The 26325-nt window shown below is 43.9% G+C and overlaps 1 protein-coding gene across 7 annotated transcripts in view; it reads right to left on the reverse strand.

Moving 5' to 3' along the window:
- Positions 1-26325, reverse strand: part of CAMTA1 (calmodulin binding transcription activator 1) — a 483528-nt gene that overhangs the window by 179358 nt on the left and 277845 nt on the right. For all 7 annotated transcript variants that reach the window (XM_068916223.1, XM_068916222.1, XM_068916220.1 and 4 more), the window contains one exon: positions 19101-19172. In XM_068916223.1, the coding sequence (XP_068772324.1) occupies positions 19101-19172 (72 nt within the window). The remainder of the gene's footprint in view (positions 1-19100; positions 19173-26325) is intronic.

Genomic DNA, 26325 nt, shown 5'->3' on the forward strand with positions numbered 1-26325 from the left:
GACGTATTGAACGTGCCACTCCCATGACCTCAGAGGTAGGCACATAATTTTATAGACTAGAATGTGACTACTGGGACTTTTTAATAACCTTTACCAACTTTCACTAACAGTAGCGAAGCATATACGTTCATGTACGTAAAGGCCACTTCCCGTTCATTAGTCTGACATTAGAAATGAACAGGTACAAGTTCCTGTGATGCCAAGGAAAGCAGTTCCTCCGCATTCAGTAAAAGCCTCCTTTTTATGCTTACATGGCATACAGTATTTCAGTGCAAAAAATACTGCCTGAGGAGTTCCTAAATTATGGCGCTCATATTTGGCAAATGATTCTCAGGTCCTCTCATGTGACTTTCATCCTCATATCATCTCATGTGACTACATTTTGCAAGAAAAAAACATCCTGTGTTAGTGAGGGACTCAGTTCTAGCAACATCTGTTAGAAGTCATCTGCTATGCATACCAAAATATACTCCAGACTTCTAAACTCAAATTATAACTTCTTATAAAAACATCTTGCATCGAGTAAAGGAAAAAAACTGTATTAGACTCTCTGCTTGCCAAAATCCCCTCTAGATCTCTGTGATCCAGGAAAACACTGGATTTACTCAGTTACCTGTGCTCTTCTCACTCCCCACTTACCTGCAGCAAGACAAAGCACCTCCCCAAACGGAGAAAGATTTAAAAGGAGAACAAAGCGGGACAAAATGCTTTGGCAAAGCAAAGGAAGTAATGAGGAATGAAGATGACAGTTCAGAACCAAGATAAGGTCACGACAACAAAGAGAAGCTTGAATCTGAGAAAACAATAATGTGGTAAAATAAGTGACAGAATAACTTACTTATCTGCCCTAATGCTAGTAAAAACTTCTCAGCATAATCCCTTGAGAGCAAGTAAAGAACACTCTTCTTTCTACTGCAGAATAGCTCCTTGGCAAAGTGCTTCTGACAGGCCACTCGTTTTTCCATTAATAACTGCATTAACAGCTTCCCCTTAATTTGGCAATGGTATGGCCTACTAACTCAGTTACTAATTTGCCACAGTTTTAGTAGTAAACAGCCCAACTTCCTCATAACTTCACTGTTTTTTAGGGGGCAGATATGGGTATTTGCAACAGTACTCAGATCTGCTGGCATAAAATATTTTACAAGTTCACAGGCATATAAGGGTTTGCGCTTGTAAAGCGTCAGCATTCAGTACAACAAGAATACCAATGAGCAAATGGCACTGGAAGCATACAGGTTTGAAGTCCCTGTACTGATTCACAATAAAATTTCCAACCTAATCCCAGATTATTTCTTTTCAGCAAGGGTGAAACTTAAATTGACAGTGTAATACATTCACGGACACCTGCAGACCTAATAATTGACCAGGGAGTATGTAGATGAGATCAGCAAAATTGTTGCATTCATACTCTAAGTCTAAATATCCTCCACCAGCAAAACAGCTCTGCAACTGCGAGGTGCATAATTTAATAAACCATTAACTCAAACCTGAGGTGAAGTAAATTCAGCATATTATATATTTCAAAATAGCATTAGAATTCAATTTAAGTGTCACCAAAAGCCTAATCCTCAGTATAGAGAGAATAGTAATAAGTGTCTTGGAGTCTGTGGTTTGATTTAATTTCCAGCTGAGTTGTGCCATTATATGACTGCGATTCCTGCAGTGAGGATAACTCAGTGATAACATCACAGGTCCAAAAGCCAGAGCAGAATGTGAAAACATATATGGGCCCACTCTATGAGACCCTACCAGGCAAAGAGGTGGGCAGTACACTCATGCAAAAGCCATCTGGTTCCAACCTGTGGCATTTCTGGGTGCCATCATTAGGATTTTAATATTCCCCAGCAATACTGCACCCCAGACGTCCCCAGACGCTCTTGAACCTTGAACTAATCCTGTTTTCTGTTCTTTTTGTAGTCATTAGGGCAAAACACATTGCTGATAATGCAGGTGGTCCTGGTAAAAGTTACTGGGAATAGATAGAGAAAAGCCTATTTGCATAAGGCCAGCGTCACATCAGTGCTGTGCTGCCAGAGTTATAAACAAAACGCTGCCCGGGAACATTGTTGGTTCAGGCATGCGCTGCTCTCCCTTGTTACATTAGCTGAGCCAATAGCACATGGCAGTATTACAGCAACTATAAAGTGACAGATATGCTGCTTTCAATCCCCCAAGTCAGATGTAAAGTGCAAATGGTGCATCATTTCCACAAAGAGCCAAAAGCATAAAATCTGCTTTCCATTTTTGTAGGAGTCGGCCATGTTTTGGACTTTTTTATGTTGCTCCTGTAATAACTCCTCTCAATTAGCAACCGATGCACGTCCTAAAGCAGTTTGGGAAATGCATCTCTTCTATAAATGACAACAGATTATTTAAGCAACAACTAAAGCACTTTGACTGCTTTTTAGTTTGCTTGCATTAATGTCAGTCTTCTCATCTATCTAGGGAATGAATCCTGGATTTTCCTTAAAACGCTAGAGTGATACAAAAATAGCAGACTACTCATCTAAAATAAACTTATATGTTTGAAACGGTTGGAAATTGTTTTTTAATCACTGGCGTCTTTCTTCGAGAATATAATCTGCCTGCTATACATTTTGCTCTTCTATCCAATTTCTAAGAAAAATGCAGCAAAGGTATTAATAAATAATTTACAGAAACATTACAAAAGATAAAGCACTCCTGCTAAAACGTTTCTAGCCTTCTAGAAACTGGTTCATTTGTAATCCTCTCTGTTTCCTCTTTGCTGGAACATCAGAAGAGGGTTATTGCTGCATTTCACTGCAGTCTCATTTTATTCATCCTGCAGGTGTCAAAACGCATCTTTGTTTTGAAGGTATCCAGACTTATAAAAGGGTCTGGCCCAGGCTGAGTTGCAAGTTCAATTTTAACTACTATAGATTTTTGTCAGGAAAAACGCTTCTCATGAAAGCAACATCCTGACTTCTTCTCATGGTCTGGAACACTAAGATGGATGTAAAACAGACACACTGCTGGTACTCCCCAAAAAAGGAGACTCATAGATGCTGCTACCTTAACGCTTTAAGGTTTTATCCTTCCTCTTGTAACAAATGAGATGTGTTTTGAGTGAAAGAAAACAGGATGATTTTGGAACATGGTGCACAGGACAGCATTGTTCTTATGTAGAGGAAGGAGATCGCTGGGTGGAGCACAGCTTGGGATGAGCTTTGCCAGATGGAATTTAATTTTAGCGAAGGTGAAGACTCTGTGAGAAGTTAACATCAGCAAACAAGTAGATCGTGAGAGAGGAAAGAATAAACAAAAACAGCCTTCAACTTGAATAGATAACATGCATACGTTTATGTGTTCATACACATAAAACTGAAGGTGGTTTCAAAGGATGCAGCTGCCCCTGAGAGTAACCCTACACAAAGCGCATCGCTGTGTCAGAAGGGAGTTAAACGGCTCCGTCTCATTTCTGCACCGCCCTTCGTTACTCACTTTTGTCCAGCTTACGCTGCTTTTATGAAAGGGATAAAATGAGGAATGAGAATATGAGAGGAAGACAGCCCCTCGGAGCACTGTTTGAGCAAGTCACCCCCAGGTGAGGCACCACAGGTACTGACTGCAGTGTCATCCCTCAGGCTGCAGGTCTGCCTCCCTGCACAGCTGTCTCAGAAATACTGGTAGGGCCCATCACCCCTGCACTGGTCCTTACCCTGGGCTGCCCAGGCCAGCCACGTGCACTCTTGAGCAGGGTGCTCTGTTTGCCAGAAATGCAGGAAGACTGAACTTAGGCAAACATGTTGGCCAAGATGGGCAGGCAGTACATCAGCTAGTTATGAGACAGAAATAGCAACTGCATCACTCAAAACACTAATATGAAAGGTGAACTGCAAACATTTCCATCTTCAGTGAAAGCAGATGAGAACCAGAACCAAAAAAGTCCAATAAAACCTGTCAAGGTTAGTGTGCTTCAACAAAGTCAGAAGAGTTCTCTCTCCACTCAGCTGCAAAATAAAGGAAACTATTTCAAAGGCTGCAAACAGGAGTGAGTGCCACTGAGAACAAGAGCAGCTGTCGCAGTGCTTGACTTTCAATGCCTATCATGAGCGCTGGCAGCGACAGTGGACCTCCTTCCCCCTTTCTTTTATGGCGCAGACACGCCTCGGGGAGATGCAGAAGTGATCAGAAGGGAGAATGACAAATAGCAGACCTGCAGCAGATGAATCCTCTCAAAGAGAAATGGGATCCTTTCCATTTTTTGATGTTAACGACAACAGGAAAGAGGTGTTCCAGCCAATGTATTGTGCAGGAGTCACAGCTTTCATTTCCAGGGCTTTACAATCTGGGCTGCTCAATGAAAAGTAGCACCTTTGCACTGTTCTGGGAGGAGTGAAAGATACAGCACCTAACTTCGATTAGCTAGGCTAAGGCAACCAGCAACAACTGTTTACAGCCCCAAGAGTCAATAACTTGAGGCAAACGCTGGTGTCAATAACAAAGAATTGGGGAAGGAGAAACAGCTCGCTACTTGGGAAACAAGAGTTGGAATGTGGCTAATGATTTGGCACCCAACAGGGGACTGCAGGAAACCCTGTAGAGAAACCAAGTGCTGAGGAACGTTACACTACCCCCGTGTAAGCATATCATTCTCTATTTGCTGTTTAGCTTCTCTTATTTGTCCTTTCCTCTAAAAGTTCCTAGTTTTTAATTTCTCAGTCTTGGGATCATTTTTATCGTATCAAAATGGAAGCGTTTTAGCGTTCCTTCTCAACATCTGTGATCCTGGAGCCCTCAGGTCCAGCCTCCCATTTTCATTCCTGGCAACCTCAATACCATAGCTCAGAGCTCTGGTGCCCAAGGCACAAAAAGCTGCAGCTGTACCAGCTCACAGGACCTTCTGAACTGCCTGCAAGATCTAAGAGACTGAACACTGCAACAGATTCACATCAGGAACCTCCAAAATCCCTCGACTCCATGCAAGAGCTCAGGATGCAGTTCTTTCCTGAGCTTGCTGCCACAACAAAACCGAGAGGACAGCACTGGTTGGAAGAAAACGGGAAAGAAATGAAACATCTAACCCTATAATATACATGTTCATAAAAGCTAACGTATGTAAAATATCTGTGATGAAACCTCACAGCAATGAGCCATAACTACGCACCGATAAGGGTGAAATAAAAAAATGACAGATTGGGAAAACACCTCAATTTCTGATTTTCACTTCCTCTATCCTGTAGTGCCTTATACTTGGGCTAATTTCACAGAGAAGGTACACAGCAAAGTTGTTTTTTAAAGGCATCATAAAGCTGTTACACAAAATGGTTATCTTTGTTTTAACAGCAGTGCGGGTTCTGTTTGTTTTGACCAAAAAAAAGGTTTTTTTTGTTTTTATTTAAAAAATCACTTCCTCCTTTGCTTTAAAGATGATTACACTATTAAGGGTGCAATGTCAAAAGAAGATTACACAAAATGGAAAACTACATAAAAGCTCTTACTCTAGAATGTAAATTAAAGGGCTTTCAGTTTCTTTCTGCCTTTTCAAAGGTGTCAAATACAAGGAGAACAGCATTTGTTTGGTTTGACAAATTAAGACGGCAACCAAACTGTCTTGTGTAGTCCTTTATACTCGAAGCAACCGTTTCACAGAGCTGACAGAACATAGCACTGGAAACATAAAGTAGTTTGCCTAGTGAAGGATTAGCAGACTGACAAGTTCTGCATAATAAGACTAATAAATAATTTTCATCTCTAAGGAACTACATCTCCACTTCATTTCTCTTTTCCCTCTACTGTTGGGCTTCGCAGCTGGGTCCTGTATATTATGCTGGACATCTACAGATTTCACGGAGTGGTCAGAGTTGTGGGTTTTTTTTGTTTTTTTTTTTGTTTGTTTTTTAAAAAAGAAAATCCACAATGGTAAGTTTCTAATTCAGAACAATGAGATAAATAAAAAACAAGGTAGGATTTCCTAAGCAAAAACATGAAAGCAAGGAAAGCACTACTCCATTGTAACAATTTATGTTGCAAAAGTAACAAAAAAATTTTGGCCTACTGACCAAAAGGATCTGTCCAAAACATGAAAGCACAGCAGAGCACAACATGAATCGTTAGCAAGAAAGCTATATCTAATGCTATTTAGTGTTAAGTTTTTGGGCATTCACACTGAACGGAACACTAGTCTCATGCAATTTACAGAATCCACAAAAAGGCTCCTTCCAACACATTTATTCTTCTGACCCCTAAAGAGAACTCCATCTAGTATGATCCTGGCTGAGACTGTCTTGTTGAGTTTGGCAATTGCATACCAGGTTAACTTAACTAACAGTTTCTATCTTCTAACCAAAATGAATGAAAAAGGTAAAAGTGTTTGAGGAGAGGCTCAGATAAAACCTCTCTTGAACAGCTTCTTTAAAATTTACTTTCAGGAGTGAGTACTTGTTAGAAACACGGCACATGAGAATAATTGCAAACAATGAAAACAAAGGAGGAACTATCTGTTACAACAAAAGACTTAGCAAAATCCTTGAAATTTTAATTGGGCTGAGCAATACTTTTTGCACAGCTCCACAGATTCCAGAAATCCTTCATATCTTTAATGATCCTTGAATAACATGATAGCAAGTCTGGAGACATAGCTGTTACTGTGCTAGCAAGGAAACAGGAACATAGCAATGAGTATTTTATCTGTCAAAAACAGTGCATGAGAAGATGAAAGGTGTGTATGGTCTTTCAAAGAGATAACACAAAAGGAATACTAAGGAATCTTGACAAAGGTATCTATAACTTTTCTATTCATAGGAAATGCTTGTGTACATTGAAGTACGTTGAAGCGCTGTGAATCATAGCAAAGACGCAAGGGGACTGGGGACAGCTACTAGTGCTTCCTATAGACTCCTGATCGGAGTGAATATTGACAGCACTTCTGCTGCAGCTCAGAGCTAACTCAAGGCAAAGGACTGTTCTGCCAGCCCAGCAGGACTGTACGCTCCTGCCATACTCAGAATGTCTTCTCTGAAAGCACAGTTCTGTGATCACACCATTTGTACACTTTACAATAAAAATAGGAATGTAAGGTTAGCGGAGCATACGTACTTGAAAAGTCTGTTTTGTAAATATCCATCTGTTAGTATGCAGATCATTATCTGGTCCTGCAGAATTAATTATTTCCAAAGAAACTCCTATGCTAAAGGGACATGAAGGCATGCTTGCTCCTGCAGGAAGGAGAGTCTTTCGGGGTAAGTAAAGACCAAAGGGACAGCTGACACCTTGGTAAAACTGTGACTATCTGCAGGACAGGCAATGGAAAATTGCAAGAAGAAGAACAAAAAGAAACAGAGTTTTAAACAGGTCTTAAAATTCAGAGCCTGAAAGCATGAGAGGGGAACAAAGGTTGGGGCTTTAGTGAGAGTGAGGGTCCTGAACACCGGGCCAGGTCAAGGCTAGTAGCACAGCTTAAACATCTTTGGACACGTGTGCAGAAAAAAGAGAAGTCAGGAAGAGACTTAGAAGACTATGGAGAGAAGTGAAGGAATAGACTGGGCACCTGTCTTCCTAATAGTCCCCAGATCCGTGTCTGAGAAAAATCATCAAGAATTCACCTGAGCTTTTTTACAACACAACCATCACAAAAGAAGCAGCCAAAGGTTGAGTCAGAAGCAGGCACTCTAAAGAATATTCCACCAATCGGCAAACACTCGAGCCTTTAGAAATTATAACATTTCAAACATGAGCAAGGCAGGGCTTTTTCCTCCTCCTCCTTTTGACATTGCTTGTGACGGTGTTTTAGGAAGGTAGGAATTACTCTTCTGGCTCAGTACCGTGGCCCATCTACCTGGGCTTCCGCCTGCAACTGGATCTGGATTTTTCAGGGGAAGGCACAGGAAACGGTGTCACATGCAGTTACATCATAACCTCCTCGTGAAGAGCCCAGGGACACCTCATCTCCCAGAAACAGTTAGGAGTCTCCAGATTAAAACTAGTGCTGTTACCCCGTTTGATACCCACAATCTTTGATTAGGCACTGGAATAAATAACAGTTCACACTACCTTACATTTATATGCTCTTCTAGATTGTCTTAGCACTGTGACAAGCACTGTATAACAGCAACTGTAATGAGGCAGAGACAGTGCAAAAGTAAAGGGCAATAAGGGCAATAAGTCTCATAGCGCCTCAGGCAAAGGCAGTGAACTCCATCACTGCCATCACTTCACCAATAGGGATCCTGAACCTCAGATCGTTCAAATAATTTGCCCAAGGTCATGCAGCAAACCTCTGGCATGGCGCTACAGGAGCCTCCCAAGTCTCTGCTATGTGCTCAGAATACCAGACCACATCAACCGTGGTTAGATATTTGGTGTCATCCTTTGTTATACTTCAGTAAATACTTAATTTGATTGTATAGGTTAAAACTCACACTTTGGGAAAATGTGCTAGCATAACGGCAACAGTTTATATTGCTAGTAGAAAAAATGCAAAGACTCATTATGCTGAGTGCCTAACTCATACCTCACTCTCCCAACAATATGGGACCTATCTAAAATGCCCACATACAGTGCACAATCTTTAATGCTTTATTGCCCAGCCATTTCTATTTTACCCAAATGAAAAATAAAAACTATTACTGAGTAAAAGTCTCAGGAATTTTTATGAGACTGTAATATTTCCAATTTATGTTAAAAAAAAAAAAAAACCACGCAACAAAAAAACCCCACCTTCAAGCTGTCTTTTGTTACTCAAGCCAGGAAAGTGGAAGCTGCTGCTTGTGCAGTATAACAGAAGCTACGGGACAGGGAAATTCTGGTCTGTCAGGTCTCTATCACAAAGGGAAGGTTTTCCTCTCGCTTACAATATAATAGAAAATTTGAGGCAAAGATGGCAGAAGGAAGACAAAATTTCTGCGGGACAGCTGTGGATCTCATGTAAAAACATTTTAACTAATTTCAGGCCTTGATACTTTCTGCCCACAGCTTTCAGACCTGCAGCATTTTAAGAAGGGAATGCTCAAAGAACATCAAGCACCGATGTAGGCATTAATAGTAATAAACAGCTGAATATTCAAGTGTATCAGAAGAAAGAATCCAGCAAAAACCAGTTTAAAGAGAAAACATTGCAGTTCCTAAAATTTAATCTCTGATGTTGAATCAGGGCTTACAGATATTCTTTCTGCAAGGTACAGCTGCTGCCTGCAGAACTGAATGAAGGACAATTAAACGCTGCTAACAGAATATTGCACAACTACAACCTCCCCTTCAGCATCTCTCATTTGCTTCTGACAGGACAGACTTCTTCCCGAGAACATCGCCGCCATTTTGACTGTCCACATGCCCGACATTTCCCTTCCATTTTCTAACACCACAGTAAAGCATCAGGGTAACCCCTCACGACTGCTGCGAACACAGTTTAATATGCAAGGAACAAAGGTGCAACACAGATATTTTTAGCTAGCACAGGCTAGGATATCACATTTCAGCAATTACCGTGAGACTCATGTACAAGAGGACTCTCCCTGAGGGGTACTGGCCTCTCCTGTATCTTTCTACCATCACAGGAATATCCTCTCCCAATAGTGGCACGTCTGACCCAGCACACTTGGGGCAAAATAGCAGTCTATGAATTGTTGAGATTTTCTAAGAGATGCTGTGCCAGCCTGCTGGAGAAAAGGGGAACCTCCTCTTGATTTCCTCCAGGCAGAGGACGCGGGGCTGCCCGGGACTGCGTGGCCCCTCTGCAGGGGTGCAGGCCCCATGCTTTGCCCTGAGCGTGGCTAAGCTCCTGCCCACTGCACGCCCACCTGCTGCAAGTCACCACGTCCCGACCTCAACGGGGCTCCTCCTGCGGTGGGACAGAACGGGCCAACTGCACCTGCGTAGCTCAACCTATTAGCGTGCTCTTTTTCTCTGACTTAGCTATGAAAACAGTTATATTTACAGATTTTTTCATCATTTTCATTTATTCAGTGAGCAGTTCATGCGAACAGGTATCCACCTACATATTGCTTTCAGGTGCTAGTTTTCATTTGTTTGACTGGCTAAGACAAATTAACACTAACAGGATGAACACCCTTTCACATAAGTAATCCTGACACTTCCTATTTCTACAAGCATGTTTATCAAGAAAATCTCACCGATGCAAACCATATTGGCAAATGGGTAAGATAATGAATATTCTTTGAGCAAAGGGCTTTATTTGAATATAATTCAAATAAAGTTCGTAATTCATTTTATTTTATTCCAATACTTTTTTTGTTTTGTTTTGTTTAAACAGCTGAACTGGAGGATGTCCTATCATGTCAGCAGCACTTTAATCTGTCAAGGATTCCTGACCTCTATTCACTGAGATCACTGTCCTTATTAAATTACTCCAGCAAGTGGAAAGACATTTGGAAAAACAAATAAATAATAAAAGTCATGAAACCTGAAGTGTCTAAAATACACATTTTCTCTAGATTTAAGCAAGCAGCTAAAGAAAAGATGACAGTATGAGAAGTTCTTCCCCATGTTATAAAGAACAAATTTTAGTCACTCTCTAAATCCATAACAAGTTTTTAGCATGATCCTACAGCACAGTCTGTATATGATTTAAGTATCTCTTAATTAAGAAAAAGGGAGATTGTTTTAAATATATTGCTTCCCATTTGCGCAGCATTTTTACACCAGCACTGCAAAAGCGATCAGAATCTGTGAAGGACGGGATGGAAAATGGCAACTTGTCAGCCCCGCTCCTCATCAAGACTGTCCAACAAACCCAGCCTCTTGCCTAATTCCACAGGAGTGGAGAAGAGCAAGAGATGCATCAGTAGTAACGGGTAAAGATGAAGGCTGCTTCCAATAACCTTTGCAACAGCAGTCAACCCTAGGAGCCTGGCAGCTAAATTCATTTTAAATTCCTGGGGTGCTAGTTATCAATACACAGAAGGGAGCGCTGCATTTTGTTATTCAGCTGTGCCAATGTCTAAAAATTGACTATATCCGAGAATCCACGTTTTCGCTGCATTAGTCATTATGAGTACAAACATTTTTTTTTCCTCGTTGACAGAAAATCTGGTGCCATTTCGGAAGTCTAAACACACACACAGCAGTTGTCTTCTTACACAAACGTCTTAGTGGCAAACAAGCCAACAGATTCAGCAACAGCGTCTAAGAGTTGAAGTCTTTCCAGGAGTCTGAGGACCTGCCATCATTCATACCTAAAAAAAAAGATTTCAGCAGTGCTATTCTTCATTTGACTAACTGCAAACAGCTAAGATACTGTTGCTTTTAGAATACTAACAGGTAATGCCAAAAAAATGATTCATTCTACTGTGATACTCGATTTGGCACTAGAGAGCATGCGAAACCATGAAGAGACCTTTAAAAAAGGGAGCTGTGTCACACAGTACCAGCTCTGTCAGCTTCCTCAGCTAGGTTTCCTCTTAAAGTCTAAACTGGGGACAGTGTACCCCTCTCAGTGGGACGTGAAAAACATCTCTTAAGCAATCTGGGCCAAAGTTGCATTTATTTATGGTTCCTGAGGAACCTCAGCAGAGAACCTGCCTTTTCCAGAGTGCTGCTCTTCATCAGGAGCTATGAAAAAAATTGGACTGTAGGAATCACAGACTGCTAATGATAATAGCAGGTTGCTTGTTGAATCGTGCCTGGATCATGAGGCCATTAAGCCTCATGTACACAATACACAGTTTTTGCAAAGTGCCTTTAAGGCACTGCCTCACACAGAGCTAGAATAAAGAAGATTAAAAGGACAAGGTAATGCATGACTTCAGACTTCAAAAATAAAAGCTATTTCTTTTTAAAAAGACTGATTAACTTTCTTGGGAGAGGAAATATGCAGGGCCAAGTTAAATATCTGGAAACCAGAAGACATTCCAAAAAAGTGTGTAACTAATTAAAGATACAGCAAATTACAGGTCCAAGAAGCTTTCCAGAAGCATCCTTTAAAGGTGCTACTGAAGATTCATCCATGGCAAACACTCCTCGAAGAGGGAATTAATGTAATCAGCCCTATCTTTTCATCCCTCTGTCATTCACACCATGGCTTTGTTTTTCCACAAATCAGCAAGCTGAAATAAAAATATGAAAATACAACGTGGAAAAGCACCACCACCACCTTTGTCATTATTCATTGACTCAGCTCCAAGAAGTCAATGCGAGAGGTAGTCAGTGCCCAGAGTGGGAAAGTCTCCTGCAGGGACACTACAATGCTTGTTCCACAGTTACAAAAATCTTTTTAAAAAATATTAAAAGTGTTTTCTGTAAAGGCAGCATTTCAAAATCCACTATCAAGCAAGCTTAAAATGTCTGAAAAAAGCATAAACCCTTCAGAATACACAGGAGGAAACTTTAGCTGTTGTATCTTGTATAGTAGACTTGCTATCACAACCACACAGTGCCATTTTATAATCACTTTTTTTTTTTCCTCCCCCTGAAAACAAGGCTGGGGTAATATCTCTTTGGCAACAGCAAGCGCCAAAAACATTTATTACTATGAATCTGCTGGCCAGAACTTTGAAGAAAACGCTTGGAAAGATGAAAGGATCTGGTGCGCTGCGAATGTTACTCAGCTGAACACCATTCATCTTTCAGTCAGGAGCAGGCTGTCATGCTGCCTTACAAGCGCACACAAAAAACTGTTTCTCTAAATTAATATCCACTGCTAAGTTCTGAAAGACCCAGCCAGCATCCGCCTCACACTCTGCTGTAGACTAATGTCAGATTCCCTGCTAAAACCTCAGCAGAGGAGAGATCGCAACCTTTCACTGAGGCATTACTGGCAACGAGAACACTGTTCTCCAGTGCAAAAAAAAAAAAAAAAAGCATTTGCTTAAAGTTCAAATTCATTAAAAATAGATTTCAATAAGTTGGCAGGTCTAATAGGAGAGGAGGGTGTTCCAAGATTGTGTCCCACAGGAGTGCCTGTTGATGGATTAAGCCTATAGCATTGTTCACATGAATCTTTTATTATTATCTTTAATAATAAAGATACTTTATTATTTTTATTGTACTCGGTTCTTTGAGGTTTCTGCTGTACAATTCAAAAAACAAGACACAGTGGCAAGTAGAGGAAGAAAGGAAAAATGCCAACCCAAATAAGATACGAAGTAAGCAGCATAAACATTGTTCCACATCCACACTTGGGCAGATTTACAAATACAGCAGAAACGCAGCAAATCTGTCCTCTTGGGCAGGGCTGTCTCCTTGTGGGCTTTGGGTACTAACTCAGCATAAATACCAACCACTGCGGCTGTCTCTAGTGAGAACCAAGCTCTTCGCTTGGCTGTGGGCACTTACCACCAACCACAGCTGAGGTGAGGTGAGCGCCTTCCAATCTATGTTCCATTATTTTTATTAATTATACATCTCTACAATTTACATTGTCACAATGAAAATTTCCAGTCTTAGTTTTTGCTCAAGGCAGGAAAACTTCTTGTAGCAGAGTCTTAAAAAACTGCACTTTGCTCCCTGATGGTTCAGTTAACTGTTTTTCATTTCTTATCCCTTTGACCAGTCTGTCAGGAGAAAAGTACACTGTGCCAAGCATAAACAGCAATGTAAAGTTGCTTAAGTAGGATACTGCCATATAAGTAATGACTATGGCATAATATAAACATACAAGATAGAGACTGATATTTCTGTGATTTGTTTGCTTCTTGGCCTTTATGCTGAAAATGCCATAAGAAAGGATTAAAAACAATCACATGGGGATTTTTAATCAATATCTACCCTGACGATAGGATTTGGAGGAAGATCATCCAATAAAATACAGAATAATTTACTTCCTACTGACCAGAGACTAACAGGCAGTAAGTTCCATGCTTCAGGAAAATACTATATGGCTCAAAGAAAAAAAAAAAAAGTGAAAGTCAACTTTTAATCTGTGCGAACTACAGATCCAAACATTTTGCTAGAGATTAATGTTAAACATGGCCCTGTCTATACCTATGTGGAAATGTGAGAGCCATTTATCAGGTGGTGCTGGAATGGAAGACAGAGGGAAAGAAAGAAAAAAGTCAAAACTTGGGGGCCTATGCAACATTTTGGAGGCAAATGTGTAGTATGTGAAATGAATATGGAAGAAGAAAGGGTGGGAGACCTATGTGTATGTATCTTACAAGAGATAATGTTTCTCCCACCATGCACAATTCTTTTCAAGTACCTGTGTCCTCTGCAACAAAAAGCGAGATGAAAATGCTTTTTTATTGTATCATATCAACAGGATTTTAGGTATACAAGTAGCTATGGCACTTGGGCTGCAGAGATTCCAGAAACCTCTTTGGCAAAAAAGCAATTTGTTTTTTAAAAACATCTGTGGTATTCCCAAGTATTTATTGACTGGTTGAATGCAGCAGTGCCCTCCACTAACAGCCACAAATCCAGGCCAATAAATCATACTTCTTCCTCCCTCTTAGATTTACCAAATCTGCATTGTTCAGCAGAAACAGAAGGCAGGCCTTTGATTCAAATTAGTGTATTTTGTGCCATCCCAAAATGCCAAAGAATTTGGACTTCCTCCTCCAGAGGTAAAGCTAACCCTACCTCCAGGGAATGCAGCTTAGTCTTTTTTCCAAAACAGGTCATAATTTCTGTTGAGGCTATAAAACAAAAGCATTTCTAATGACCTATTCAGCAAGTACACTGTTCTCATAAAGATGAAACCAACATCTCACCTAACAGCAGTCCAGACCTGGAGCAAAACTTCACCTACAACTGCACCAAAACTCCATCTGGGAACCAAGGAGACGACATTTCATTCCAACATCACAAAGACTTATTAGGGAGCAGAGTCCAGGTAGGGAGCAACGGTCACTGGCATGACTGACAGAACATAACAGTAAATCAACTCATGTATCTGTTCCCTTTAGAAACCTAATTAGCATTTGAGTGGTTCATGAGGAGTTGACAAATGACATTATAAACATATCCACTGAGCAGAGGAAACATAAGCCTAAGCTTCACTACATAACCTATCGAGCACCTATCCCGACAATCCCAAGCATCAGAGGAGCCAAGACTGCTGCCACCTGGAAATGCCCTTCTCCCCATGGAGCTGGGAAATCCCTCTCCAGATGTTTATGGCTTTGGATCAGTCTCTTCCCCTGCCACACTGAAACCTACACACACACACACACCTATTAGCCACGAGCTCCTTACCCATGATGCTAGTTTATTTCAAATGTAAAGCTGACAAGATGCTAGTGAATCTTATAATAAAATAAAGCATACTGAGATGATCCCACTTTCATCACCCAGCTTTACTCAAAATAGGTGCAAGCACTCGTAAAGAGTAAGTGAAAAGAGATAGGAAGATATTGTTCTTGATTTTGAAAGGCAGCAATATTTGTATTTATTCCCCATTTTCAGGCATGGAAGGAAGAACATATTCTGTGAAAAACAATTTAATTCTTCGACTGAGAACAGCCTGCCAGTTATGTAAAGAGGAAGACTGCATGTTTATATGAACCATCAGTTTTCCTTCCACTTGGAAAGGTGCTAATTGTCATTAGAAAGGAGATCAGCATTTCAAATGCAGAAATCTAAAGTTAGCCAGCTAAAACAATTAAGTGCTTAGCTGGCAGCCTGAATTTCAGAGGTGGTAAGTGTCTGCCTTTCCCTTGATGTCAGAATAGAGCTTAGTGGCACTTACTAGCTTGTAAATCAGTCCTATGCATATTCTCACCTACAGATTTAAACTCTTAACCCTTGAGCTTCAAATTTGAAAACAAACACAGCTTTATTTGTTAAAAAACTAAAAGGAGAGTCAGGAATGCTGCTGTCTATACATAAACTCCAAATGCACAAACTACCTCCCTGCCATTACTGAGAAAGAGATACACAAAGAGCCCAACTTATCAAAGTTTCTGTTGTGTCATACCAGCTCTATCTTCTAGTCTTATTTGCCCTAAATTCATCTCAGAGTTGAACAGAAACATTGCATAGGCATTAGAAGAGAGTCATTTGTTCTTGGCTAACTTTTTTTCCTCAGTTACATAACCTTGAGAGCATGATCGAAGGATGTCCATTTACGTCTGGAAGATGCTTTCATGCATCAGACTCATATTCCTCACACAGCAAAGGCACATTGTGTCCTTGTTTCTGAATAGAAGTACAGTTCATTCACCACGAGACGACCCGCATCACATTTCATAAATAGGTTTATAAGAAATACTTCCAAGTCACTCCTCTCAATCCTAATCAATTATCAGAGTGAGAAAGATGCTCTAAAAATCAACGCATGATCGTGCACATGCACACACACACACACACACACACAGCGTGAAAGAGGCAGACCTCAGGTTGTTGTTAAAAAGGTCCTATGTTTCTGCAGTGCAACTAATTGGATATAAGCTTGCCAATAGTCACAACAGGAAAATCCAATAATGTTTCTAAACAGCGCGCACACAGAGAGAAATACAAAACCTGTGATTAAAGAGGGCTGACATATGCGAAAAGGACGTTTGAGAGGACTGCTACAGGGTGGCCAGCCAGCAGCGGAGGATTTTGCGACTGCCTCTGGTAGGGGAAAACTCGGGCTATGTGGGCATTACTCAGGATGGTGCTTAAGTGGTCAATATCTTAGGAAATTTCCTCATAGCAAGGTGTGCAAGGCTAGAAAACAGTCTCTCAAAGGAAACGAAGAAAGCTTTGTAGTTTGAAAGATAACCATCACAAGACAAACCTCTGAAGGGCAGCGTGTTTGACAGGGACACGTTGCTGCAAGTGAGAGGGCTAAACACGTTGCTGCAAGTGAGAGGGCTAACAGCAGTGAGTTAGTACATGCCGACACCTTTGCAAACTAACCTTGATGCTGTGGTTACGTTACTTGTTTCCTGACCACCAAATATGATACTTTGCATTTTTCACTAGCTAGCAGTTTTCACACTCACCATGTCACCCTTGTCCCCCAAGTATCACAGCCTAATTTTAGATGGAAGTTAAGCACGTTGATTTTGAGGCAGCTCTTCTGCTCAGAATATAGGAGGGACTCAGCTATCTAAGCCTGTGAATTTCTTCAAAAACAAAGGCCTTTCTCAAGCTTTTCAGCTTTCACACAATGTGAAACACTTGATGAGCAGGGCTACCCTTCAGCGATGTTAGAAAAGTGCAGACACTTGAAATGACTGAAGCCTGGGTTCAGGGACTGCTGCAGAACAGCAGCCAGTGCTTCTGAGAGGGACGTACAGCCCTGCTGATGAAGCTGCACACTCCAGGAACTGGTTATATTGGAATATGTGCTGAAGAAAGCTAAACACCTTTCAACTTGCAAAATTATCTGTGCAGTACTTGTACTTCCCAGAGCTGTGAAGGACTTTGGAGAGAGAATCTTTTCACCATCCCCCCCAACCCCAAATCCTGTTCCTGAGTGGGAAATGCAAGACCAGAGAGGCACCAATCGATCTACTACTCTACCCACCATCGTCCTCTATGCCTTCACAGAGGACACCTGAGAGAAACACTAACTAGGGAAGCACACAGAGTGCTAGTTATGCAGAGCTTGGAGATCAGAATGAATTTAGAGATTCATTTGAATTCTCATGTCACATCACCTATCACAGGCACCAGCAGAGACAGCAGCTAAATAATAAAACAAACAGCTGCCTGCTGCCCAAGGCAAACTGGACTCTAAGTATAGAGTTTTTGTTCAGTTCCATGCACTGAACTGTGAACTTTTAATAGCTTCTTTAGTTATACCTATAAACAGCTCCCCACTCTTCTTATTGCTCGCAACATCTAGCCGTATGCATGGGTCAAGTACATCAGACAGCTGCGTGGAGAATCTGCTGCTGTTAGGAAAAGAGTTGAAGGCCTAGAGATCTCAGCAGTCTTTTCAGTGAAGGCACAACATTGCAGGTCTCCTCTGTGGAGGCCCCCACACCACTACAGAACAAAGCCCGTGCACCTTGCCATCACTGAGTGAATCCTGTGTTCAGCAGCAGGGATACAGTGGAAATTACCAGCTCCTAGTCTGAAGTGGATGAAATACTGCTCTGTCTGTGAAGAGTTTTCTTCCCTTTATTTACATGACATTCATATTTAAGGGATGCAAATAGAGCTCAGAGACCTCATGTAAAAATAGTAGAAGAAAATGACATTCTACATACGTTCCCTTTGGTTATGTCTACCAAGTAGACATCATTCTCCACTGTTTGTGGTGTGTCCTTTTAAGCAGCAGTGAGAGTAACAGCTTTTTTTTTTTTTCTTTTAGTATTGATAGTGATAAGTAGGTGATTATTAAACCAGGACAAGAAATTTTCCATTTACTTCTTGAAACAGAACCCATTTGTTTTCAGGACTGTGGGGGGTTAATTTTTAAAACAGTAATATTATTACAATATTTGTCAAATGCTTCTTCCTAACCAAAAAAACCAAATTGCTTGCACATACTTAGCATTTATAAGCAACAATAACTTGCCAATATAAATAGCTCATCAAACCTACATTTAGTGTTCTTGGTTCAGCAAACGCCCACACCCCAGGCAACACTCAGAAAATGGACCTGAGAACCTACCACAGCCTAAGGACCACCTAATATCGAGGCCATAACCTAAACATTGCAGAACAAAGAAGAAAATTCTGCCTGAAATTTCCAAAGGCTTTATTGTGCCTACACTAGTGAGAAGAAAAATCATTTAATGACTCAACAAAACTTCCTACCTAAACTCCTTACTGAAGGAAAGGAGTTCTACTCTCCTTCTAGTGCAGTTTGCCACATATTATGCACTAGAAGAATTTTAAACAGAAACATAGGCCTTCTTTCTCTCCTGTGGCATCCATGTTTATGCAGCAGCTGGCTTCCTGAGCTCCTTACTGTCTGTAAGTCCTTTCAAAATGGAAAAAAACCAATAACCAACTGCAAGCCTAAAAAAACTGTCTCGTTTAGCTGTCTCTCTGTTTAGGGAACATTTAAGCTGGCATCCACTTTATGTTTGCTGAAAATTTACATAGAGAAAAAGCTAACGTGTCTCTAAACAGAGACATAATATTTTAGGAAAATCCGTGTCAGCTTCAGACAAAAAAGTCCCCCAAAGCAATCGAAAATAAAACAGCAAAAGGGGTGGCTGAACCACAGCAATAAAAACTGCAGCCATACAAGTTCAATTAGAATCATACCGTGAGAAAGGAATTTAACATCACCTTACCTGAAGAAGCCAGTAGCACCTTCTGTGAAACGTGGGGATGATGGAGGAATGGACATAACAGCCATACAAACACTAAGGACAAAAAAAGAGAAAGCAGATACAGAGTTAGTGAAGAAAAACATTATCCAGATGATAATCCAGTTTAAGAGACAGCACTCAGAGGCTAGGAAACAACAGAACATTGTATGTTGTGTTTTGTTGGTATTTTCTGAAGTTGGTCCATAGCATTGATCCTGCTGGTAGGACAGAATGCCAGATTATATACTATACCAAAATTTTAGGAGGATACTTCTTAAACGTCATTACATGTTAAAGAATCAATAGACAGACTTTAAATTCTGTTTTATAAGAAAAACACCTCTGCTGCAGTATAAGAGTCTCCAAAGAGGAACATCCCTAACACAGAAGGCCAGTTCTCTTTAGGGGACATTGTCCACTGATTCTAACAGATTTGACTCCTAGCTCAGGTCACGGTGCAAAACAGGAGGCCTTCAAAGGCCACTTTGATCTGCCACTGTGTAACCAAACCAGCGAGGTGGGTTACAGACCATTCGTGATCCACATACCACAGTTCAAAAGTCTCTAGGCAAAGCTTGAAGGAACAAGACCTAAGACTTTGCATAAAGTCTAGAGCTCTTTGCAGTGAATCATGAAATTCACTTCAGGGAACGAGAATTTCAGCAGTTCCAAACCGCTTACCACTAGTTACTTATATAGCCTTTTTGCCAAGTTGGCGGGTTTGTCCTGCTCCCATTTGGACAGAGCAAAGATAGCTGGCAGAGCCTTCCTTACGCTACCAAAGACCTGCAGTGCGCCCGATGTTCCTGTGCACGCACCGCAGCAGGATGGCTGTGGAGCAGTAAACGAAGTCCTCCATTACACAACAATTTCCTTGCCTTCCACTACAGAGAAACCACTCAGAGGTGCACTTACATTACCAGGGGCATAACTGGCATCAAATTGCTTGACTTCCTAAATCAGCGTTGCAAACTGCAGCCCTTGCCATCACTTAGAAGGCTACCTAGATCTTCTTAATAGCCACTGCTGTGATAACGTACTGCATACGCCCAAAGCTGAGGCTCGCCTAGACAAGAACAGAAGAAATAACGTCTTCCCACGTTGCTGTGAATCCAGATACACAATACACACGCCTACTTTAATCTCTAGTCTCAGATTATTTCTTAAAACAAAACCAAAATAACCCTCTTTTCCATGGTTTATCATCTAGTTATATACATTGAAAAAAGCCATCAGATATTATTTTGTACAACAAAATATCAAAACACTACTTTTTTTTTTTAATGAACTCTGATTAACTGAAACAAAAAGGAATCACCATGGCTAAGGGATTCTTTCTGCAGGAAAATCAAATTTCCAGCAAGTTGAAACTTTCAAACATTGCTGTCAATTGGTAGCTAAACCCAGTACAAACCAAACAAACAAAACTGAAATTAATTTAAAAGATCGCAGTACAACTTCTGCCCACAAAACATATTTATTATTAAGAAAGCAATATTCTTCTCTGTTTTCGCTGGCTTTTAATATAGTGCACCTAGGGGATGGGGATGCACATAATGATATACTCCTTTCCACTGAAAACTATTAGTTTTCCTTAAATGTGAGATTGGAAAAATTGAGCAATGTGCTTGTAGCTTTTCTCAGATATTTCCCTTGAAAGATCATGGATCAGATGCATTTTAGGCATACCAGTATTCTGCAATTACAGAAGGAAGAAACAAATAAATCCAACTACAGGGGATTTTTAAGAGGAACTTCCTTTTTGGCATGTTTTACACCAACGATTGCTTTGATTGCACCATCTCCTAGCATTAATACGCGTTTGGCTTGCACAAAGCTCAACCTGAACGCTTACTGCGCGGTCCTCACGGTTTCTTGGAAAACCGAGTCGGTCTAACAGGGCGAAGACGACGTGGGTCCGGGACCTGCCGCAGCACCAGGGACGCGAGCCTGAATTTCCCTGCCGGCGGAGAGAGCTTCTGGGAGCAGCCAGGCGCCGGGGCCGCAGCGCTGACCTGCGGGCGCGGACGGAGGCGGGTGGGGGCAGCTCCCGCCGGAGCCACCAGCCTGCCACCGCCGGCCTGCGGTGGGGCCAGGCGCTGCCGGCATCAGGGGCTGCCCCACGGCAGTGGTGGCGGCACGGTGCGGAGGGGCGTATTGCCGAGTGGCGCAGTGTGGTGTCGTATGGTGCGGCATGCTGCCGTGTGGCGCAGTGCCCTGTGGCACAGTGTGGTGTCATGTAGTGCGGCGTCGCGTAGCACCATGTGGTGTGGTGGGCTGCCGTGCGGCACAGCACAGTGCCCTGTGGTGTGGGGCAGCGTGCTGCCGTGTGACACCGTGGGGTGCAGCGTGCTGCCGTGCGGCGGGGTGCTGTGTGGTGCCCTGTGGCGTGGTGCAGCACACTGCCGTGTGGCGCAGCACGGTGCCCTGGGGTGCTGCGTGGTGCGGCGCGATGCCGTGCGGTGCCCTGTGGCACAGTGTGGTGTCGTGTGGTGTCATGTGGCCTCCTGTGGTGCGGCACGATGCTGTGTGGTGCAGTGTGGTATCGCATGGTGCGGTACCATGTGGTGTTGTGCAGCGCTGCAAGGCGTGGCGCGCTGTCGTGTGGCAGGGTGCTGTGTGGTGCCCTGTGGCGCAGCGCACTGCTGTGTGGTGCAGCGTGGTGCCCTGTGGTATCGCATGGTGCGCTGTCGTGTGGTGCCCTGTGGCGCGCTGCCGTGCGGCGCCCTGTGGCGCAGCGGGGTGCTGTGTGGCGCCATGTGATGTCGTGTGGCGCCATGTGATGTCGTGTGGCGCCATGTGATGTCGTGTGGCGCAGCGCGCTGCCGTGTGGCGCCCTGTGGCGCAGCGGGGTGTCGTGTGGCGCCATGTGGTGTCGTGTGGCGCAGCGCGCTGCCGTGCGGCACCCTGTGGCGCAGCGGGGTGTCGTGTGGCGCCATGTGGTGTCGTGTGGCGCAGCGCGCTGCCGTGCGGCACCCTGTGGCGCAGCGGGGTGTCGTGTGGCGCCATGTGGTGTCGTGTGGCGCAGCGCGCTGTCGTGTGGCGCCCTGTGGCGCAGCGCGCTGCCGTGCGGCACCCTGTGGCGCAGCGGGGTGTCGTGTGGCGCCATGTGGTGTCGTGTGGCGCAGCGCGCTGCCGTGCGGCACCCTGTGGCGCAGCGGGGTGTCGTGTGGCGCCGCGGGGTGTCATGTGGCGCAGCGCGCTGCCGTGCGGCGCCCTGTGGCGCAGCGGGGTGTCGTGTGGTGCCATGTGGTGTCGTGTGGCGCAGCGCGCTGCCGTGCGGCGCCCTGTGGCGCAGCGGGGTGTCGTGTGGTGCCATGTGGTGTCGTGTGGCGCAGCGCGCTGCCGTGCGGCGCCCTGTGGCGCAGCGGGGTGTCGTGTGGCGCCGCGGGGTGTCGTGTGGCGCAGCGCGCTGCCGTGCGGCACCCTGTGGTGCAGCGGGGTGTCGTGTGGCGCAGCGCGCTGCTGTGCGGCGCCCTGTGGCGCAGCGGGGTGTCGTGTGGCGCCGCGGGGTGTCGTGTGGCGCAGCGCGCTGCCGTGCGGCGCCCTGTGGCGCCGCGGGGTGTCGTGTGGCGCAGCGCGCTGCCGTGCGGCACCCTGTGGTGCAGCGGGGTGTCGTGTGGCGCAGCGCGCTGCTGTGCGGCGCCCTGTGGCGCAGCGGGGTGTCGTGTGGCGCCGCGGGGTGTCGTGTGGCGCAGCGCGCTGCCGTGCGGCGCCCTGTGGCGCCGCGGGGTGTCGTGTGGCGCAGCGCGCTGCCGTGCGGCACCCTGTGGCGCAGCGGGGTGTCGTGTGGCGTGGTGCCCCCCCCCACTGCTTCCCCTGAGGCGCGCAGTCTGAAGCCGGCGCCCACAGCCGCGCGCCCACGCTGGGGCCTTCTGCGGCCCGCGCGGGCTCACCGAGTGCGGGGGCCGCGTCCAGCTGGACGCGCGCCGCTCTGCTGCTGGACACCTAAGCTGGGGCTCCTCCTGTCAGCCCCTCACTGCTGGCACGGCAGGTTTTCTTCTGCTTTCAATCCAACAATGAGATATTGACAACCCAGTGAATATTTCCCATCAAACGAAAGCAAACTCTGCAACAGGCCGGGAAACGGCTGCCAGCTTCTCTACGGCAGCAGCACCCGGGCCGGGAGGAGCCGCCGTCACGAGCGGGTACCCCAACGCCCTCGCACAGAGCTGTGCAAAGGCGCTGAGTTACCCGCGGCAGGTACGCACGGTCCGGAGAAACGCAGACAGAAAAGGGAGCAAACGCTGCTCGCGACGCCCTGACGCTCGCGGCCGAGAAAGCGGAGCTCGGCCTTGGCGGCCCGCGCGCAGCCACAGCTTTGCCAGCGCCGCCACAGCGGTACGCGAACACCGCGTTCACACGTGCCCGCTGACGCAGACCCTACAGCAGTTCCCCAGGGCACGTGAAACCAGAATTTTATTCTGGCTTTTTTGCAAAAAAAGAAAACAAAAAACAAAACACCAAACAACAACAACAGCAAACCCACCAACAACCTGAAGGTTGATTTCATCCTTCTGCTCCCCGATGCCCGCTCTAGGGCCACGCGAGCGGAAGAGGTCTCTCCTGCTCTCTCCCGCACTTAAACAAGCTGCTGGTTAATTTAGCACGGGGAGGTGCCAGTTTGATTGGGGTGCCCTAGTCACTTGGATGTGAATGAGACTTTATACTCTTGGTTTAGATATATGGTTTTTTAGAAATAACTGAGGCTAGAGGAATTTAAAAGAAATCCTCTTGATGTATTAAAATAGTGCTGTCTAACACTACTTAGGCATACCTAAGGGCACCATGGAGCTGGCTCAGTAATCACCAGATCTAATGTTAGCTAAACCTAAGTCTTGTTAAAGTATTCCAGATTTCTAATGACCGCTTTTATTTGTATTAGAATGGAAATAATGACCTTTAATTATGACTGGCAACACAAAATCTCCCAATTTTCAGTTTTGTATGACTGCTACTGCTCGTTTCGTAGTAATTAAAGGAAACAGAATTTCTGCCCTCTGCGATACAGCACTAGACACAAGAGAGGGCAAGAGCCGAGCGCCCAAGGCCTGGGAAGGGACCAGGGTAAAACAGGCGAAGGGCTGCAGCGCTGGGGCAGGACGCGGAGAGCAGCACGGGCACTGGCACTGCCCCTCGGCGGATGCTCGGGTGTGAACGATCACACGCGCAGATGAACGGACATGTGTCTGAGGCGAGGAACTGAATCTAGGATCACTAAGGAAAGGAGTGGGAAAAGCGCAGCAGAACAGTTACATCATTAAAGAACTGATCTGACACACAATCCCAGTATTTGTTAGTTCCAAAACATTTTAAATATCAAAACTATTAGAAACTATTTGAGGTAAATATTTTAAATGTTCATTCTGTGTAAATATTCGCAACGTGAATACCATCAGCTGAAAGGCTCTGATAAAACAAATTTATCAGCTGAATGTGTGCTTTATGTCTGAAGTACTGAAATATCAAAACTGAATAAATTATGAATTTCTCCACAAGATCTGTGTTTAATTCCTCTCTTCGTGACCATTCCAGCTACCTCTATCATAGACAGGAGATCTGGAAATGGCAGAAAACTTCACTGAGTGACCTCCATGCAGCAGCAGACTTCTCACCAGTAACATCACTTCCCTCCAACCCCTGCTTCAACATTTTCGATTCCTCAAAGTGGGACAACAGCACGGGAGCAAATGGGAATCCTGCTCAGACGGGAGCCAGGGCAAAAGCAATCAGCCCCACTCCAGTGGTCAAGGAGGAGAGGTTAAGGGGTACCAAGAGGGACACACGGTGACATTGGGGTAGTGTGCTAAGGAGAAAAAAAAGGAAGAGCGAAGGATGATCAGCTATTTGCTATTAAGAAAACACTCGTGGTTTATGTCCTTTCTCTTAATTTTTACATCTTGCTGCAGTTGCAAGATATGATGGCCCTACTTCTGGTAAAACTTTAGCAAGACTTTAAATCCTGTTAACTGGAACATAAGCAGGTGGGATCACTGCTCAGATTGTCCAGAATACCTGTTTATCCAAATACGGACGGGATGTCATAAATACTAATGTTAAGGTGAACGTGTGGAATCAAAGCTTTATTGGTACCTGTTTGGATGACCCGCACATTTCACTCAGTGCTCTGTCATGCCTGAGTAATGCCGGTTATCTTAGCCATATAGCATGCAGCACCGTGACACAGACTGTCTGGGCAATCTCGCTAGTGCAGGAATTCAAGCCATTTTATACAAATACAAAGGGGTCAGTAAATCTTGATTTATAATCCTTCCGTCCTTTAAGGCGCTTTCACAAACTATGAAAATACTCTGCAAACAATAAGCTTGCCAGCCTCGTCATCATTAGCACGTCTTGTAACAGGATTAGTGTGAAGGGAAAGCCATCATTTCAGGTGTGTCGTTAAAAACGCACGCTTATCAGTGAATACACTGAGAGGCTGGCCGCGGTGTCTCCTCTGCAAGATAATCACTCAAGGTCGGCTTGAATTAAAAAGGATTTAAGGACTACTGGCTTCTATCACAGAGTTATTTTTAAAATACAAATGACAAAGATTAATAATGTTTTTAAATATGTCAAGGGTAAATTTCACACAAGAAGGGGGCGGGGGGGTGGGGGAGGAAGAAGAGTAAAAAAACCCAAAGAAAATATTCCTAAGAAAAGCTTAACATTTTAATCCCACTATTCAGCATGGGAAAAAAAGCAGACACTGTTTGTTCAGGATAATCTCTGACAGAGATTCTTGGCTGCACCGCAGCCTCGTGGTTTATTAACAGGTCTTTAATATACAGTTCTGCTGCCTCAGAGCTGGTCTTCCCATTTTGGAAAACACCTTCTTAGGTGCAGCATCACCAAGTGCTGAAGGTTTCTCTGCAATGCCTTGGAAAGCTTGTCTGGAGCAATCCTCTAGAGAAGCTTTTGCTGCACCTCAGAACATATATAGCATCTTGTTCTACAGAAATCAATACACCTGCACTTGCTTCACAACACTGATTGCTATGAGGCTGATCAAAACTTCACTGTGATTAAAACAAAAAATAATTACACAACGCTAATGCTGATATCCTCACAGCATGTGCTGCATTTAGTAGATATGAAAACTGCTCTACATCTCCAAATCTGTCTCGTATATAACTCTAGATGTGCCAATAATGAATTACATAAAGGCATCCACCTCCATGATTTTTTCCCAGCATTTCAACAAAGC

The sequence above is a fragment of the Struthio camelus genome, chromosome 21 (genome assembly GCF_040807025.1).
Source record: "Struthio camelus isolate bStrCam1 chromosome 21, bStrCam1.hap1, whole genome shotgun sequence".
NCBI classification, from domain to species: Eukaryota; Metazoa; Chordata; class Aves; order Struthioniformes; family Struthionidae; genus Struthio; species Struthio camelus.